General features: G+C 41.6%; 1 protein-coding gene across 18 annotated transcripts in view; it reads right to left on the bottom strand.

Moving 5' to 3' along the window:
• The window catches only part of LOC120554297 (mitogen-activated protein kinase kinase kinase kinase 4-like), a 36,978-nt gene extending 16,929 nt beyond the window's left edge, over window positions 1–20,049 (bottom strand). For all 18 annotated transcript variants that reach the window (XM_039793076.1, XM_039793077.1, XM_039793085.1 and 15 more), the window contains exons 1-12: window positions 19,774–20,049; window positions 19,368–19,433; window positions 6,988–7,044; window positions 3,384–3,509; window positions 3,069–3,179; window positions 2,142–2,232; window positions 1,911–2,041; window positions 1,714–1,768; window positions 1,548–1,626; window positions 556–731; window positions 345–417; window positions 19–229 (exon numbers count right to left, since the gene is read on the bottom strand). In XM_039793076.1, the coding sequence (XP_039649010.1) occupies window positions 19–229; window positions 345–417; window positions 556–731; window positions 1,548–1,626; window positions 1,714–1,768; window positions 1,911–2,041; window positions 2,142–2,232; window positions 3,069–3,179; window positions 3,384–3,509; window positions 6,988–7,044; window positions 19,368–19,433; window positions 19,774–19,830 (1,233 nt within the window). In that variant the 5' untranslated portion in view covers window positions 19,831–20,049. The remainder of the gene's footprint in view (window positions 1–18; window positions 230–344; window positions 418–555; window positions 732–1,547; window positions 1,627–1,713; window positions 1,769–1,910; window positions 2,042–2,141; window positions 2,233–3,068; window positions 3,180–3,383; window positions 3,510–6,987; window positions 7,045–19,367; window positions 19,434–19,773) is intronic.
• Window positions 20,050–20,583: the final 534 nt, after the last annotated feature.

Here is a 20,583-nt window from a genome sequence, read left to right as displayed (position 1 = left end):
AAAGAATAATCATCCTACCTCCTCCAGCCGCCTCCTCTGCTCCTTCTGTTGCTCAATGCGTTTCTGCCTCTCGGCCAGTAGTTGGCGCTTGTACTCCTCCTGCTCCCGGAGCTGTTGCTCCTGGAGGAGCTGCTGACGGCGGAGCGCCTCCGATCGCTCCTTGTTCTCCTGCTGCAGGCGGATGAAGTCGCGGCGCAGCGTTGACTCACCTGGCACATTGACAATGGAGCTGGACGATGGGGGGAATCGGGACATACCGGTTAGAATAGAAAGACACTGGGTTTAGATCGTAATGCCTTCCAATAGGTAGGTTTTTTGTAAGTGTTGTAACTACTAGAGCATACCTGGGCTCTCCCTCCTGCTCTGGGGGATCCTCTTCCTCCTCCTCACTGCCACTGTACTCATACTCTGTCTCATCTGTACAAGAGAAAATTAGTTAAAAATCACACCAGAAACTGGCTTGAGAGATGACCTGAGATTTCAGTGGCAATACATCAAAAAAAAGGGAAGCAAAGCAAAAAGTTGCCAAGTTAAGACAAAGACCGACAGACGCACCCTTCTCTCCCCTCTTCTTCTTGGTGCGGTCGATGTGGTCTTTGAGCTGAATGCGGACTTGCCTCTCGTTGGGCTGGTCTCGGATGAACGGGTGCTTCAGCAGCTGCTCTGTCGGGGGGCGCTGCGTGTAGTTCTTCACCAGACAGCCCTCAATAAAACTAAAAAACTTTTTGGACCTGTGGCGATTGTAGAGGAAGAGCAGGGGAGAAGAGTCAACAGAGAGAAACAATGCATAACAGAGAGGGTGACATATAAAAAGAGACAGCGGGTGCCAGACAAATGTTTCAGCCATGAAAGCATAGAGCGCATCCGAGGATCCTAAGTAAAACGGACATTTCTGCAAACAAGCTCTGATTGCAAATGACCCATCAGTCCTAGCAACACTCGCTCGCTTCACGTCTCCCAAACACTCCACAGCCTCTGGTTTTCGGTGTGAATTGAGGTTTATGCATGTGGACAGGCAGCATTGAACCTTTCATCCCATATAAACCATGAAACCTCTGAAATATGGGGCGCAGTACAATGAAATTATCATCACCATTGCACCTGCCCCCAATCAAACAATTTAAAAAAATCAGACAAACAATCCAACAGCAAAACAATCTATTATTTAATGCAAGTTAGGATCCATAATGTAGAAGCCAGGCCATACTACAATTTCTGTTAAAACTAGAAAGCAATTCATCTCAGCTTTAGTGCTAGCGGAGAAATAAAAAAAAAAGTTAGAGGTTTTTTTTCTGCACTGCATCCAGAGCAGCGCTGCAGTGTGTGCCAGGAGAGGCTGAGACTGCCAGAGCAGGTGTACCACAGATGTTCAGCTCAGCAGCAAAGCACAGAGGAAAAGGCCTCTGTAGCTGCCTGGTCTGAGGTCAGAGATAAAATCTAAATGCACGAAAGTACACACAAAGAGGCAAAGTAGGAAATCTATACATAAAACATCTTATAAAAACTTGTTTCAAGATTTATTGACACCTTTTCTGGTTGGTACTCACCATTTTTTTGACTTGAGCCTGGGAGGAGGGTTTCTTGGAATAAGGAAGAGCGCACGCATTGGATGCATGTCACAAAGTGCTGGAAGAAGACGCACAGAACACCATTGAGAATTCAACAGACTGAACCAACACAAAAACACCAATATTAAGAAAAACTGGTACTCACGTGGTGCTCCTTCAGCCATTTCAATAGCTGTGATACCACAAGACCACAGATCACTCTGCGAGAAAAGACGACGCCCATTAACCAAAACCGCAGCATGCACACGTGTTCAGACAAATCAAGGTGTTTACGGTTGTGATACACCTGTTTTGCTGTTACAAGTCTTGAGTGCTTTAGACTTGTATCATGGAGGCTCTTACTCTGTAATCGTATGTAGCGTCTGGGTTCTCGTCACAAGCAATGACCTCAGGGGCCATCCAATAAGGGGTCCCGATGAAGGTGTTTCTCCTCCCCACTGTCCGATCCAGCTGAGCACTCACGCCAAAGTCAACTAGAGAGAGTAATTAAGGGTGACCACAGTCAACAAAGTGTTGTACACCTCAGACACTGGTCTGAGGAAAAGTTAGCAAACACATGGAAAAACCACTCACCTAGTTTGACTTCGGCATTCTCAGTCAACAGGACGTTCTGGCCCTTGATGTCACGGTGGATGACATGGTGGGCATGAAGGTGGGCCAGACCCTGAGGAGGAGAGAGACAAACACAGGACATGAGTTGGAGAGTAGAGGAGGTTTTCAAAATCCCTTTATTGGACCCTTTTCAGAGAACAATCACAATCGCAAAAATCAAAAACAAGTCAAGAAAAGAAAATCCTATACTATTTTATAGAACTACAGCACCAGAGTTTACTTGCAAATGTAACGTGCAGTATAATCTTTTTCTCGATTATTTTGTTTTTGTGATTGTCAGGAGCCAAAATCAAAATCACGATTACAATTTGTATTAATTGCACAGCCCTACAGAGACCTTGAACCCACCTTTTAAGAAGCTAGGCAGAGCTGACAGCCGAGAACACTGAACAAATAAATGTGCTAATGTTTCCACATGAGAACAAAAAAATACATCCCAACCCTAGCTCTGGATCCAGGTGCACTCTGTATCTGTTTTTTTCCATTGAAAAAACATCTGGACCAAAAAATAATCAGTCGTTTTTAAATTCTTTTTTTTTTCCCCCCTAAACTTGTTTCAGGTAGAGTGCAATAGATCCAAAAAAACCTCCTAAAAAAAAAAAAAAAAAAAAAAAAAAAAAAAAAAAAAAAAAAAAAAAAAAAAAAAAAAAAAAAAGAGAAAAAAAAGGAGAGAGAGGAGGAGAAGGGAGGAGAAAAAAAAAAAGAAAAAAAAAAAAAAAAAAAAAAAAAAAAAAAAAAAAAAAAAAAAAAAAAAAAAAGAAAAAAGAAATAAAAAAAAAAAAAAAAAAAAAGAAAAAAAAAAAAAAAAAAAAAGAAAAAAAAAAAAAAAAAAAAAAAAAAAAAAGAAAAAGAAAGGAGAGGAGAGGAGAGGAGAGGAGAGGAGCTCACCCTAAGGATCTCTCTGGAGATGTAAGCGATCCAGTCTTCCTTCAGCTGGTTCCCCTTGGTGTTCTTCACCAGGTCTGTGATCGAACCAGCTCCACAGAACTCCATCACCAACTAAAAATCAGGTATGAATCATCAGAAGATAAGTCAGTGATACATGCCATACAAAAACACAAATTGAAAATACTAGAGGGTTAGGGATCATAAAGCTTAGGATAATTGAAAAAGGAAAGTTGGTGGAAAAAATAATCATGGCAGCTACATATTTTCCATACTTCTTACTCAACCTTAATATCTTGAATGGATTTGAGGACTTACCCATAGCTGGTCATCGTGTCCTGGGGGGCTCTTCTTAATGAAAGCACCATAGTAGGTGGCTATGTTTCGGTGATGGGAATACTTTTTCAGCATATTGATCTCCAGTTTAATTTCCTCCTCTTCATCCTAAACACACACACACACACACACACATTACAGGAGGTATAAACAGACAATAGTGTGTTTGTCCTTCCACTGGAAAATCATTTTGATGAAATACAATAATCACTGTGTGGCAATGGCCTTTAATCATCATTTGGCCTTGAGTGACATTTCATTTCAGATCCAAATCAATTCACTTCCATACTTCGGGTCGTAGCAAGTGTCAAGCTATGTGGTGTGGTTTCATTTCAGTCTGGCTAGGCCTTATTCATCTTTCGTCTGGGATCCAGCTATATAACAATGCAGTAGGAGTCGTCTGTCTACTAGCAAATGAGTCCTTTGTTTAGAGATTAATGATGCATGAGTGAGTCTCATTGTGAGTTGATGTGTACAGTAGCCATTATCGGTAATCCCTTGTAAAAAAAAAACAAAGCAACTAAATATAAATTAGATCGATGGCGAATTCCCAACAGATATCAATTAGTATCAGACATTATCCTGAATAGAGTTGCTTAGTGCTGGGAGGAAAGCTAAGAATCCTGCCTTTACCATTTACATGCAAAAAACATAGTAAATATCATGCATAATGGGTGTAGGGCCACCTAATGGAAGAGTAATAAATCAGAAGAAAATGGATGCCTTTAAAAATCCAAAACAACCTGTAAAAAACGGACATGATACTGACACATAGGCCCTGTAAACACTAAACGCCATAGGGAAATCAACTGCCAGATGTAGCTTTAATGCAGTGTTTACAGTCTGTTGGAAATGGCCTTTAGTGCAAGTAATAAAAGCTAACCTGACCATCATCTATCACATCTTGATTAAAAAAAAGGCCACAACTAGCTGCAGTGCTAACTCCCTGCTTGCACCAAATAGCAACTTGACAATGATTAACAGTGACACACTAATTGAACACATGCAGGGGTGAGCCCGCGAGTGCTTTGCTTTATGGTTCCATGGCCTCTCCTATAGAAAGTACAGTGGGAGGAGGGGGGCAGAAACCACAGCATTATCACTGCAGACTACACTGTGTGTCCCTTTATGTTAACAGTGATTTTACTTCAATCATCACCGGGCTGCACGGCACAAAAATGAGGTGAAATTAAGAGAAAGGGGATACTATGTGTGCATATTACTACACTGTGTTTTGTGCATGCATCACCTATAGCAAAATGGCAGTTGGCTGTCTATGCAGGCGGCCATTCTGCTGCTGCATGACTCGTTTGAGTTGACGTAAGCCTTTCTGTTGTGCGCACCCCCCTCCAACCCTCCCTCTCCCATCAACCCCCTCTCTGCTGTGCAGCTGTTGGATTATCACACTCCCAACTGTGAAAGCCTCGCTACCACAAGGTACACGGTGAAGGAAAGACTGACACAATCATATGTTGATGGTGAGAGAAAGAAAGAAAAAGAGAGAGGGAAGCGGAGGTTTGTCAAATGACAACACGGAGGATATGAGAGGAAACAATGGCTTAATAGACACAATGTTATTAATATGTAGCAATAGCTAAAACATAACATTCACGCATTATGCTTGAGGATACAATTCAAGACGACATATTACAAGGTTTAAATGTTAAAAGTGGCGGACCAGAATTTTCAGGGTGTAACTTATGGGAAAATTCAGTTTGTTTTCATGTCTTTACCAACATTAGCAGTTTAAACAAATACATTTAATACAGTCCAGATAGTTAGCCATGTTCTTAGTCGCTGAAAACTTCGCAATGCATTTTGGAATATATAAAACAAAGACAATATGATGTTTACAAAGTGTTTAAATGCTGGGTCCCAAACCAATTATGAGTAGTACACTGCATCTACACAAGAACAAAACCATTATCCGCCCCAAATCGTGTAGTCAACTATATAACAGTATGATCGGAAATGCTTTTAATATTTAACTAAATAAAGCCCAAGTAGAAAGGCATCTATTTTTAGCTTCAGGGCTATAGGACGGCACAGAAAAGGAGTGGAGTGTTTGGATTTGAGAATGTGGAGCAGGGATGAGAATGTGGGTCAGAGTGACACTGGACAGGCCAGCGTGCCTGTGGATGAGCTCTATAGCCAGGACAGAGGAGAGAGTGCAACATGGCCTCACTAAACCACAGTGATGAGTACGACTCTTTCTTGTGAAAAAAATGTGTGATAAAGATAAAGTTTAAGTCCAAAACCTTGTTGGGTTGGCCACACACTTATGTTTTAGCATTAAAGTAACTTTAGATATTACTTAATGCAACATCTGTAAGAATATATTCTCCATCTATCCAGGACTTTCTTTCTAATGAGTGATCATGAGGTTCAACTGACAATTATTATCATTGATGAATCTGCCAATTAATTTCTAAATTAATCAACCGATTGTTTGGGCTATAACATGTCAGAAAATAGTGAAAAATTGGATCAGCATATGATCTACCAAGTAAGCTTCATCATGTTAATGGTGGAGACAAATGAATGAATCATTCAATCGTGTGCAGGTAATAAAATATGGCTTACGATAGTCGTCTAGGGCATTTACTGCAGCACAAGCTCATGTTAAAGGCACACACCCAATATCAACTGCAGCACTCATTTTCACAACGTATGGCAAAACAGGTTTAGCCTCAGTGGGCACCTGCTTCATGTGACAAAAGATGTTCACTGAAGTTCCCATAAGTTACTACATGTCTAGAAGGCACACCTGCAGTTAGTGTCCTATCACACAGAACAGGAAACGGTTGGGCAATATTCTCTATAACAAATAAGTGTGTCACTCATGATTCATTATGACGTAGGCTAATTTGAGGAGTGGCAGCAGGCAAGTCGGGGCACAAGGGCCACACATCTGCCACTGCGTCAGTAGCCTTATTCAGGATTATGTTGATGACAGTGCTAATAGCGATACATGTGTCCTTATAATTGCAGTGATTCACTGATGAAATTACGCTGATGACTTAAGACTTTGATGATGAACACCGCAAATGCAACTACCTCACTAGACTGCAGAATTCCCCAGTAAAGCCTGTTATTGGTGCATGTGTGTGCACCTCCATTATTATTATGGTCGTGTGGGGTTGGCCCTGCTGGCCTTCACTGCTACTCTGAAACATTTTGCTTTGTGTTTCTGCATATGTGCATGTGTGGTTGTGTGTGCGTGTGTGTGTTCTCTCATCTGCAGACAGGACCTCCCACAGCTGAGGGCAGCCTGCTGGCCGCTAAATGACGCACTTCACTCAATAAGCATCCTGTTGCCTCTACTCCTCCCCTGCTGTTTATTATGGGGGGGTAGGACTCATTACAGAACGTGGCATTTTCTCCTCTGTAAGCTCAAAAACATTTAGACGTCATCTCCAATGGAATGTCTACCGATTTAAATATTAACCAGACAATAAGAGCAAAGACATATGAAATAGAACTTTGTTATTAGTTCATTTTCTATCAAGCATACCACTACTATGACTACTACTGCACATGCTTACATTGTGATGTCGAAGCCGAACAATCTATTGTTTAGCCTTACCTCTGTGACGTCCATGACTTTGATGGCAGCCAGCTGTCCAGTCTTGACGTGTCGTCCCTGTGAAGAGACAAACGAGGTGAGCATCCACGCTCCACTTGGAAAACTCATCGTACTCTTAACGCTCAACTAGGTGATGATCAATGAACTAAGTGTGTGCACGTGTGACTGACAGAAACACAGAACGTAAACTCAAAATACATTTTGGATTATTGGAGGATTAATTACTTGGTCGTGGTAAGCAGCAGCATGGTGCCACCATGATGAATCTCACACTACGTAGGTCGCATGAGATTGTCGTCTGTCAATTCCTAATAATTAATAATTAATTAAGTTTTTCTTGTAAAAAAATGTTTTTAAATCCCAGACATTTGGTGGTTTCAGCTTCTAAAATGTGATTTGTTTTATGCAATTGTAAACTGAATATCTTTGGGGTTTAACATAAATCCAACTGTTTAATTGTTCTCATTAGAGATTACGATCTCAAGGCCGATGTATCCCACGGTATAAGTAAACTTGCTATATACAGTACATACCACAGATGAGCATATTTTTCCAAAGCTATATAGTCAACATTCCCAGACTTCTCTGCTCTCCTAACACCCTAATACCACTCCTTACATAAACAAAGGACCGAAATAGAGGCCTCTCTACTACCCCTCCCTCCCATCCCCAACCCCGAAGAGGAGATAAAGCATGGGACTTTTTTGGGAGCCTGCCCAATTGGGTAGGGGTATTCCCCTTCTGACTCTTTAGGACAACACTGCAGTGATAGCGCTGCTGTGTCTCTACAGCAAATGTATCAGAGACACATACATCAATACACTGTACAGACCTCGTGGCTACAGGAGGAGGACATGAGTAAATGCACATTCAGACACACATATGGACATCCCCACAAACACCACCACCATCATCTCAGCCAGTGCATTCCACAGTCAATTGAAAGTGTATGGATTATGACAATAAAAGCCATGCAGGCTTAGGGGCCCCTGTCTTTTCACTGGGCAGGAGAGGGGGATGAGAGGGACACTTACAATGCCTTTAATCCTCTCCACTTTGATCCCAGGGGTCGCCACTACAAAAACAGTGAAGCTGACATTATGGCTGTCAGCTCCCCATGTACTAGCTGCTCGTGCTGATGCAGCCTCCTTTGCTGGGTACACTGGCCACAGGTGTTACCAGGAGGAACTCAAGACGTCGTCATCCTCATCCCTATGCCTTAAGTGCACTTGTACACCTTCAGTGAAAAGTTGACTGGTGGTCATGGGATTTATGAAATAAACTAGTTAATTAGACTCTGAAGGTCTGAGAGCTATTATTTATTATTGAGCTGAAACTATTAGTGAATTAATTAATTAGTCAATTAGTTGGACAGGAGGAAATTAATTTGAAACCACTGTAATAGCTAAAGCAAGCCATTGTAACTTTTGACGGAAGAAATGTCACATCCTCCTTCTTACAAATGAAAAGTTCATAGGCAATAAAACACAGCCTTGCTGATTTACACACACACACACACACACACACACACACACACACACACACACACACACACACACACACACACACACACACACACACACACACACACACACACACACACACACACACACACACACACACACACACACACACACACACACAGTATTGAAAGCATAATGTTACTGCATAAATCACCATTTTTTTTGTAGCTACAAACCCCAGAGTCAACACTGCCACAACATTTTCTCTTATGACAGGAATCAATATTGCTTGAAGGACAATTCCGGCGCAAAATGAACCTAGGGGTTAATAACATATGCGTACTGGGTCAAACGTTCTATGGGACATGTTTTCATGCTAATCAAATGCGTCTCTAGCTTTAAACAAGGTACCACAAACCGGTGGTTAGCTGCTAACGCTAGCTTTCGGGGCACATGGTAAATCGCTATTTTATACCACTAACAAGGCTCAAATTAGCACCACACTTAAAAGGTAGCATAATGAGGGTCCCTACATGTAAACCGAAGCATTGAGAACTTTGTAAGTTTATTAAAAAGATAGATTATAAAGACAGTAGCATTCATGTTTACAAGCGGGCGCCATCTGGGAAAACAGTCATGAGCAGTCAAATCACCAACGCTGTGTTTGAGCTATGTTACTGGTTACTGGTTACTGGTTGCACGGCGTTCGTCGATCGACTGCTCATGACTGTTTTCCAAGATGGCGCCCGCATGTAAACATGAACGCTACTGTCCTCCAGCCCGCACCAGGTGTAAACACTGCACCTGCAGAGGTAAATGGTGTAATTATCAGACAACTGCTTTCCCTTTCTCAATCTTAAAAACAGGTAGAAAGAGGTCGGAAATTGTAGAATCTAGACGCCAATTGTGTCTCTTCACTTTTTCAACTGTCCTCCTTTAAGCACGACAGCTTACTCTGAATTTCATCCAGATATCTGTGGGATACAGCTCACAAATACTAACAATACCATTCATCTCTCTTTTTGGCTGTAATTAAACCAAAGCTGGTAATTCTTACAATTTTACAGTTAACAGTGCCTAAATAAATGTGTGTAATCCTATTAAAGCCTAACAAAAATGTATGTTTACATTGGGTTTATTGGTGATTTAAAGATCCATCATTTGAAATAGATAGCAGGAGATGAGGATATGAATGTGCTACAATTCCTTCTCTGTAAGCCTGAAGACATTTCAGTCATATAAAACACAAACATCACTCAGCTTGTGGGTGGAGATAGGGTTATCTAGGCCACAAGGTTATTGCATTATACCACAAAACAACTGGGTTGCACAACATAAGCATATGAGAAATGAGATGTGTGGCTGGATTACACACAAGTTTCTTGACATGCTTAATCCCCTCATTCCATCTATCCATTGTCCTTGGAAAAGAGGGAGAACACTGAGCAGTTTCCTTGGGATTGACACAAAGCTGCACAAGTAATTACTAATGCTGTGAATCAGCACAAATTAAAAACAGTTTTTGGAAAATTGTATTTGGAGAAAGGATGTTGCCAAATATGCTCAATAGTTCTTACAAATCTACTATTAACTAGGTTATTCTAAGAGGGCCTGGCAAACAAAATGATGGAATGTGCCAAAGTCAACATCAGATATTTCTCATCCAGACTGTAAATTAAGCATTTGTTAAGTTACAGCTACAGCAGTAGATTAGGGCTATGACTAACAATTATTTACATCATCCATTAATTTGCAGAAGATTTCCCCAATTAAAAAATAAAATAATTTGTTCTACAAAAAAAAAAGAAAATTGAGAAAAATGCCCATCACCTCATTTTTAAATTGCTTGTTTTGTCCGACCAACAGTCCAAAACTCATACTATCACATCAGACAAAAAAAGCAGCTACTTCTCATAAGACAGAGGCTGAAGCTGCTTAATATTTGGGATTTTAGCGTGAAAATCTTATAAATGATTAATCACTTACCAAAATAGCTGTGGCTGTAAATGTAAATGTGGACTTTTAGTGCCCGACCAATGGTCGATTTTTCAGGCCAATACAACTTTTATATTTGAGAGTCTAGCAAATCCAATAGTGTGACCATGATCAAACATATTTTTGGCATTTTTATCATGCAATTTAAAATAGTTACTTATTGGCTGACATAACCGACATATCTGTGATTAGCTAACATAAGCTAATAAGCAATAATAGCATCATCGATACTGGATTTTTTTTAGGCTGATTCCAACAATATATCACTCAATATTCATTGAGTTTCTTCGTAAACAAATACTTTTTTTTTAAATAAGGATATTGCACTAGGCAAGGATTCTACAATAACTACACCACTATTAACTTATTACTAATATTGGTGACCGCTTTTAGTCTTCTAAGCCATAAATTATGCCCTTCTCAAGCACAAGGATATGTTATTTATTTTTATTTTTTGAAGATTATTTTTTGGGCATTTTTAGGCCTTTATTGACAGGACAGCTGAAGAAATTAAAAGGGGAGAGAGAGGGAGGGGGAATGACGTGCAGCAAAGGGCCACAGGTCGGAGTCGAACACGGGCCCGCTGTGTTGAGGAGTAAACCTCTATATATGGGCGCCCACTTTACCAACTGAGCTATCCGGGCACCCAGCACAAGGATATTTAATAATTAAGCGCAACAATGCATAGAGCAATGACCGACTTAAGAAAGAAAATGCAACATCTGACACACTGAATTTCAAAAACAAATTTTGTAAATGAAAACTAATATACAGTAATGTCTATGCTAACTTGTCTTGTGTCCTCCCATCAAAACCGACCGACAACATCTTTCACTCTCTACTTTCTAAAGGCCAACTGTCCTATATTAGGGCTGCCACTAATAATTTCATTATTGATTTATCTGTTGATTATTTATTGCTATTTATTGATCAATCATCAAAAGCCTAACATTTTGAGAAGCAGTAAAATTATCAAAACTGAAAATTAAAAAATGAATTATTTATAAAGCTGTTGCCAATCAAATTTTCTGACAATAGGCTAATGGATAATCGACTGATGGTTTCAGCTCTAGTCCTGTGGTTGGGCCCCTGTTACAAGCATGGGTTGATCACAGGAGGGCTGCGGCCAGGCCCTAAAGGGCCCCCTTAGAAGCAGCCAGCTAGGCGTGTCTGTGGAGGGGTTATCTGAGGCACTGAGCTATCACTCAGTCCTCCCTGGCCTCCATCTCCACTCCTCCATTGCAGCTCCTCTTAACCATGGCCAGATGTGCTGCTGGCCTCTCTCCAGCTCAGCACTAAACCACTGACTGACTTACTGCCTTTAGAGCCTAGCCTAGACATTAAGTTAAAATCTACCCAAAAACTAAATATACCATTCTGTTAACAACACTGGAGAAGAAATCTAACTCTAACTAGCTCTAACTGGCTACTCTATTAAACTGAGTGCTGACATAAGGGGTTTGTAGAATTTGAATGTTGTCTATTAAATGAGCATTATTTCATGAATAAACTACAAACTGTACCAGTTAAAGCAAAATACATACATCAGGTGTTGCCAAAATGTTTTAGCTTACATACATAAAAACAGTTTAAGATCACGGTTAGGAAACCATTGATTTATGTTTTAGGGTGGATTTTCACTTAACAGAAGTGAGAAGTGAGTAAGGCTGGTTACACACTGGATGCGTCTCACGAGCGTGTCAGCTGCGTGGCGTGTCCGTTTTTATTTCGGCTCCCATGTTAACAGGTTAGAGCTTACACACTGCCTGCGTGACACGCGCGTCTCAGGCAAGGCTCGAGCCACACCGCAAACGCGTGAATGCTAGAAATAGAACCGACGCCTGTTTTTCACGCAAGCGTGTTAGAAGCGTTTCCAGGCGAAAATAGAATAGGAAAAGATGTTTATATGTCGTTTAGACACAAATACATATTAATAAATGACATGTTGATGTTTGAAAGTCTCTAGGTTTTGATATAAATGTAATTTAAAAAAAAAATCGATTTTCTAATATTCCACCTGTCAAAACAGAACGAAATATTATGTAGCCTATTTTGCCGTCAATACTGCCGACATTGTCTTTGCTGTAATCAAATCAGTATATATTTATGTTTAACATGGTATTTCATTTTATCAATGGGAAACATACATGTGTCCAGACAAGGCTAGCAGCAGCAGCAGCAGCGCCGCGTCAGACACGTTTCTGTTGTGTAAAGACATAGAAAAATCCACGCAGCTGACACGCAACAGAAACGCCACGCTCACGCCACGCAGGCAGTGTGTAACCGGCCTAATGCTCAGCAGTATTGTCAGTGGTCTGCCCACAGAGTCGGTGTGGACAAACGGGGAGTACTGTTTCCCATACACTTTCTTCACAAGGCTTGTATCCTCTGCATACTGACTGACCAGAACGCAAAGAACCTCTCCCTCCCTATACCTTTCACATTAATGTAAGATCAATCACACTTAGCAACTACTTCAAAATGCTGGCTGGCTGTCTAAGCAGGTCAACCTACTTTTCCCCACCAACAAGAAACCTGGCTCACGCTACCATTGCACAACAGAGTGCTGAAATTGAGCGACATGCGTTTTAACTAGCCACGTAGGTGCAAAACAAACTCTGTTTCATATTATTAGTTCACGCAGCAAGGGAGGGAGAGAACTACTGGGTGCCATGGTTTGGTTCTTCAAAAAGGTCACCGGTGGGAATGTGTTCGTCGTGGGGTGTGAGCTGGTAGGGCTGTGGTAATGAGGGATGGATGACCCCCCACGCAGGGTCAGGTGAAGATCTAAGTTGACATTTGAACTGGCAGAGTGAGTAGGTGGGTGGACAGAAGGTGATAAATAAGCTGGTCACAACCTCCATCTACCTTGGGAAGCAACGATACAAAAGGCGTATAAACACAAGTCTTGAGTACACACATAGATGCACACTTCTTGTGCCTACGCCTTCCACAACACACATGTCAGGTGAATGCCGGGGAAAGAAATGATCAATCGGCAGTAAGCAGCAGCACATGAGAGCCAGGGCAGTGCCTTGCCCCTGCCTCTCTGGGCTCTTCCACTTTATACTGCTGCATTCCAGCACACTGACCCAATTCTCTCACACTCACACTCTCACCCCGGCCAGTACCGCGTCCTCTCCAGCACTCTCCAGAGAAGTAAGGATGGAAGAGGTGGCCGAGACAAAGAAAGAAACAGTGATGAGACTGGATGGAGAATAAAAGCCAGGAAGTGAGCGGAGAGATGAGGAGAGAAGCTGGGAAAAGGGAAGGATGATGTGTGAATGGGAAGAGCAAGCATACATGGAAAGATAAATCTCAAAACAGGAGGCCAGCTGATGACTGTGACTGTACATCTATTGATCACAGTGCAGTAGTTGGTTACTGTAAAAGGATCAAAAATGCATGTGGGAGTCTTGTCTATACAGGGTGTTAAATTAAGAACCGGCCAGCAACAAAATGCCGTAAATGATAGCTGTAATTGATAGGTATATCTATTTCACATCAGGTTTTTAAAGCAGGGAAAGATGCAAAAGGGATTCTCACTGTAAGAAAAACACCTTTAGCCCAGGTATGATGTCATTAAAATGACAAACTAGAGGATGAGCGGTTGTTTTGGAAATGGTTTTTAATTCAACTGCGTGTGGTAGGAATCGGAGCAAGTTGAGAGGGTATTAAAAATAAAAATGAATTTACTCTTTTATTCCATTCATAATTTGAGCTGGGATCTGTTTGTCCCAGCACATTAGCACATTAAAACAAGAAGTGGTCTTGAAGAGAAAAGAAGCCGTCAAGAAAAGGCGCTGGGGAAAGACAGGCAAGAGACTGTCTCGTCTTGCCAGCGCCTTTGTGTCTCATCTCAACACCACTCGGGTAATGAGGTTTCTCAATGAGCTTCACACAGACAGTGGCATGAACACACTCACGGACCCACAGACACAGAGAGTTTTGTTCAGGCAGCGTGGCCAGTCAGGGGACGTTGTGGGTCTTGTGACACCCATTAGGGAGAGGGTCACTGTGGGGGAGACGGGGGCTAAATAGATGCATACTGTGTCAGCTAGAGAGGATGCAGAGTGGAAGAGTGTGTGTTTGAGTGTGTGTCTGCTTCAACTTGAGATTAAAATGTTTCACACATACTATTCAGCTATTTCAAAAGAGCAGAAACAAATGTATTTGCTAGCCTGTGTGCTAACAGTGATTATAGAAAAAGAGTGCAAGTGTGACTCAATATGGGAACCTGGCCCCCTGTTGCAGCATGGGTGACACATTCAATACCCCCTGATTCTGACCTAAAAGCTACACATCCATTCAGCAGTCAGGCTCCCAGGACCTTTACCAATGAGCTCTAAACAACAGTTCATTCATTAGGCAAGCCTGACATCTAATACACTGCTCTGCAAGTAACAAGTCATTAATAGGGTTAAATCCAGTAAAGATCATTTGACTGGCAAAATAGTCACACATCACTGCATATTAAAAAATAAATAATCACAAGGCTTCTGCTAGATTCTACTAGTGTACTTCAAATGTATCATAGTGATTGACCAATACTGGATTATTAACACTGATTTCTAATAATCCAGTATCAGTCAGGCTCGGCTGGACATGTCTTGGCTCTGTCTTGCTGAGGCTGGATACTTCCCAGACATTGGCAATGGGGTCCATGGGGATTAAACTGTCAGACAACATCTCCCGCCCCCTTTACAGTGAGCCGATGCGCCAACATGGCATCGCCGACTTGGAAGTCCAATCGGAAGCATCGGTCACTTGTTTGCAAACTGCATTAAGATCCCAGCACTGGCCATTCAAAGCACCTTGCTGCTTTGATTGCTGATCACTACTGCACTGGGGTAAGCACCAGTCCCACCCAGCACCATATGGCAATGGTAGGAGAGGTTCAGCTCCCTCCTCAGCAGCAGCTCACACCCCTTGTGCCCATCAGGCATAGCTAGCCCCCAGAGGAGAGAGAGCTACTTGTCCTGAGGGCAGGGGCGAGGCTGCCCCTAAGGTTGGGGGAGAAAACAAAGGAAGGAGATGGGAGGACAGTACTGGGAGAGGAGGAGCTGCTGAGCTACAGAATTTGCTTACTGGAGGAAATTTGTCTTTAACATATGATAGGAGTGTGTTTTTTTATGTAGTGCATCTACCCATAAAAAATAAATCATCTTTCCATTGGATTCTTATGCTTGTGGTGAGTATTCAGCCAAATGGTCTTGCTGGTGACTATCAATAGACCCCTCCAAGTCAAGTCACCATAGATTTGAACCATTAGATAAACACATACAAAATTGCGTATTTTTGTGATGATAAAACCTGATTATGGCACAGAGAATTATGTCGTATATATAATTTGTCTAAAAAGGCAAAGATCTCTATGTGCTCAGTTGAGATCTGGTGTTTTACCTTTGACTGTTGAAACAGGACAATATGTTAATGTGGAAGAGGAAAAACGGATCTGTCCCATGTGTTGTTTGAATGATATAGAAAATGAGTTCCATTTTATTGTGAACTCTTTGTTTAGTAAGATAAAAGCAGATATTGATTTGGTAAATATGGATGATGCTCAAAGACTGAGATGGCTGTCCACATGTGAAACATATGAATTAGCCAGTTATCTTGAGAAAGCCTGGGAAAGAAGGAAGGAAGGAAAAAAAGCTCTTTACTGAGATGATCCGTAGATGAGGATGTGTTGTTTGTATTATGTGGGTGTTTGTGTGGGTGTGTGTATATATATGTACGTACTTTTATTCATTTATTCTCAGAATGATTTGTATGAAACGCTAAATAGGTTTGTGGTGTCTTGTAATCCCATGTGGGATGGGCCAAATGTTTGGCAAGCCACAGAAATAAAATTGAACTAACAAACACCCGCATGCACATGAAACATAGGGACATGACGGTATGAAAATAATGGTGGCACAGCCTTGGCACACCCCATGGATGCATAGCAGGCATGGAGGCAGGTCAGCAGGGGCTCTGGAGCCTCAGGCCTGACTATATATGGCCATTCTGTAGAGCAGAGGGAATCTTCCCTGCATACCACGCACAATTTGAGGAATTATGTCTTTTTCTATGTTATCATTACTCTCTCTCTTTTTTACTCCTATATCCAGAGTAAGTGAGGCAACTGAGATACTGAGCCAGAGGGAGTCTCTAGTGCAAGGGCAGTGATTTCAAAGAGTGTGGATGGAAATTCATTTTGTTTAAACAACTAATGTATAGTGTAATGCTTCCAGTGGATAGTTATTTGCAACAAACATGGAGGTATAGATCATTCACTGCTTTACAGCACAGAATAATCTGGTTAAAACACTGGTATAGGTTGCAATAAATTATTTTGCGGCCTAGTTTTTAGCACAGGAATATGACCACAATACTTTTTCTAATTAATGAATAATGATAATACTGTACACAAGGGTGATTAATCTGTACATAGATCCGAGCTCACATTCCGATAAACCAGCTGACCAAAGCAAAATTTTAAAAAAGTGCTTTTTGACCGTCAGTCAAATTCTGCTGTGCTGTGTTTTCTGAAGTTGACTTTAATCTGGCACCTCTCCAGGGGCAACGGCTGCCCACTTGGCAGAGAGTACAGCTAGAGAGCCTGCAGCACAGCATGGCCACAAGAACCTTGACATGGCATTTCAGGTCTTAGAGAACAGCTTGGTTCTTTAATTTTCTGGGTAAAGCTGCAAGTGGTGCAACACAGCAGAGATATAGAAATATATTTTTTGTGGGATCTGATCCTAGGCCAGCAGCGATAGGTCTTAATTAGGTCTATAGTTGAGTTTTGTTTGAAATATTTCTATTTCTATTCTGCTGTGGAAATAAGGAGGATCTGTTTTTCTACACCACCTTTGTGTGATTTTTTTTTTTTAAACCGACCGCAATGCACGAAAAACTATTCAAAGCATAAGTCAGCGAAAGCTTGCAAAACAAATAGGCTTTTCTCCATATATCATCATAGCGACAATAGAAATAAATAAAAACTGCACTTATACACTTGACATTTGTGAAAACCAACTTTAAAGTCCATATTTATCAAGATCAGACATTCTACTACATATAGTCCGCCAAAGGAAAAATGTCTTAAAGGAATCAAAAGTCACCACAAATCAAAGAGTACAGAAGCTTGGTCACATTGTGTGATCTAAAAGGGCCTTGCAATCTGTGACCAAGTGCTTGACAAAGCAGAAAAGGCCTCAGAGGGTAATGAAACTCCACCCCGTTTTCAGTTGGGGGGCTGTTGTGATTATTTAGTCGGTTGGCGTTTGAAACCCTGCAGACAAACTCCTCCTTTCTGTGGATCTAACTGACTGACGGACTGAGAGACCCAAAGAGTGAGTAGACAAACTCAGCTTTGTGAGAGTGGTGAGCAGGTTCTGTGTGGAACTGGACAGCTGCTCTTCTACCAGTTGCAAACACCCCCTCCCTCCTCCTCCTCCTCCACCACCACCACCACCGCTACAGGCCACATGCCCATTCAACTGGTTAACATGACAGTCAGTGCAGTGACCGACAGCTGATCGAAAGGCTACTGCAGCAAGCTGTATTGGGCTACAGTAAGCTATAACTTCGCTATAGACGGTTTGGCTTAGCTCGTTCAGGCTGTTACGACCATGTCCTTGTGTTAACTGCAGGCTAATCTGACAGCCCTCTCTTGTACAAGCTCCATTCCCACACAGCAGCACTCGCAAATAGAATTAGCATTGGACAGTGAATGGAGCGAGAGATTAAAAAGGGACAAAAAGAGGGAGAAGCAGTAATTCTCTGTCCCATACGCCCGGCTCAAAACCATCTGGTGGCAAGATAGCACGCTGCATCACACTTCCTAATGACAAGCATCCGCTCCTTCTCTCCACGCTGCACAGGGCTGATTACAGGTGTGGCAATCATGCGAGCACATGCACACAGATGGGTTTGCTCTGCGAGTTCAGGCGGTGGAGACCCTGGAAGTTCACTGCACTAGGGGATTGAATGCAGGTCACTGGAGCACTGTGGGCTGTCAGAATTAAATACTCAGCTTAGCTTGCTGCTAAGTGCACAAGCAAATTGATGTTTTTTTTTTTTTTGGGGCTAGTCTGCTTCTACTAGCCTATTAACAGTCTGCACCAAGCTTAGCAAACTAGAAGTCTCCTTAACATAAAGGCATGTAGTAAATGTCATCTTACAGTGTAGCAGCAGGGAACAAAATGGAGCCTCCTGACTAGCTAGCTGCATCAATAACAATACTAGGAGGCCCATTGCAACATTAGGCAGATGGACAGATGTGTCTCCAATCCAAGACCATCCCTCCATCAAACACATTGACCACATCTTTGACTTCTACATGAGCACCCGCTGTGTGTCTCTCTCGCTTCCTCCTTGGCAATGTCTTTCAACAGCCGCAATGTTAATTTTCAACAGAGAAATGTGACACCAAGAGCAGATGGCCCGGAGTGGGATTCCCATCCACTGAACTGGAAAAGTCCTGATTTAAACAGGATATGAAATTTGGTTTTAGTAAAAAAAAAAAATAATTAATGAGCTGCAGACAGAAACGTGAGGCCAGCAGGATTAGTCTCATGACAGATATCCTTTCTCCATCCTTGCCTCCTCACCTACTTTTCAGTAAGGCAGGTGATGCAAGATAGGTGATGCATCAGACACTAGACTGTCTGTCTGATTCACTCTTTACACACACTTCCAGCTAAACAATGATCGGACTGATATCAAAACAAACTGCCATCACTGGAAACTCTAACATTACATCTCTGTTTCTTTCAGGTTAACGTTAATCATCCATGATGTGGTCTGATTGCACCATCTGAAAGACATGTTTTCTAAATGTCAGTTTCTTTGTTGATGATGGGGAGAGACATTTGCAATCCTGAGCATTCACAGTGAAAACACGACAGGCCATGCACTGCGCCTCCAACCAACCTTGTATACTTGTCCATAGGTGCCATTTCCAACTACCTCCACCAATTCAAATATCCCAGCTGGATCCTGAAAAGAAATAGACAGAAAGACGATTTAGTGTAAATAAATAGCAATTATAATGTTTCTTTTGTACACAACATGGTCCACTGTGAGCCAGCTGTTGCGCCCTGGTCTACCCTACATGCCAAATGCATCTCGAACAAAGGAAAACCAGACACTGGCAACACCTCGCTTTGGCTCAGCGGTCATTTTCAATACTTCAGCTCCAACAAGAAGGGACATTTGAGGACAGTTTAAAACTTGCTCATGCTAGTCAGATTGGGGGACATGTGTTTAATCGAGCAACGTGAAATAAAAGATAGCAAAGCAACAAAAAAACACATAGGCTCGGTTCGGCAGCACTCACCCGCAATGAAGCCAAGTCTATGTCTACTAGACTTTTAGCCGGAGAGTCGTTCGCCATCTTTCAAATAAAAGCAGAGCTTTCCTTTGCGTTTACAAAAGAGAATTGCTGCTGTATCATTGGCAATGACTCTGGCCGATAAATCAAATAGAGGCCGTCGCGTATTCCTCTCTGTGGGATCCGCTTCTTAGCAGTAAATGCGGGGATCTCTCTACTCCATGTTGAGGTGGCAGCAGCGGGCTCCCTGTCCGCTCTCCTCTCTCTCTCTCGCTCTCTCCCTTCTCGTGCCACTGGTGTCAAGCTAGGCTGAAAACCTTGACTTCCGCCTGAGAGTTTCAGCATAAAAGCCTCACAGTGATCCTCGTTTCATTGTGAAAATTGTGAATTTAAGTAATAGAATAATTCTCTTATTTTTCAAATGGCCTCAGCTTGTATTCAGTATTTACTTTGCAATTACTGTACACCTGTCTACCACAAATATATATATTTTTAATTTTATATATGTTTTTGTGTACCTCTATATTTTAACTTCCGCACTAATTATGCCCTAGATTCTCATTCTTACTTTTCTTTGTATACATAATTATTATTATTGTTAGAGGAAGCCTGAGATCCAAGATTTTCATTGCATAGACTGCTTACCCATTTTTGTACATTACAATTAAGGATGCTTTAATGTGTAAGCATCTATTTAATGTTTTAATTACTTTATGCCTATATATGCATCATACATTAATTCAGTTATTAATTAATAAAAGAATAATTAATTAATTTTGAAAACTCTAAAATAAATAAAGTGGAGTAAGAACTAGC

The sequence above is a fragment of the Perca fluviatilis genome, chromosome 24 (assembly GCF_010015445.1).
Source record: "Perca fluviatilis chromosome 24, GENO_Pfluv_1.0, whole genome shotgun sequence".
Taxonomy (NCBI): Eukaryota; Metazoa; Chordata; class Actinopteri; order Perciformes; family Percidae; genus Perca; species Perca fluviatilis.
This window is presented reverse-complemented; position numbering and strand designations above follow the sequence as displayed.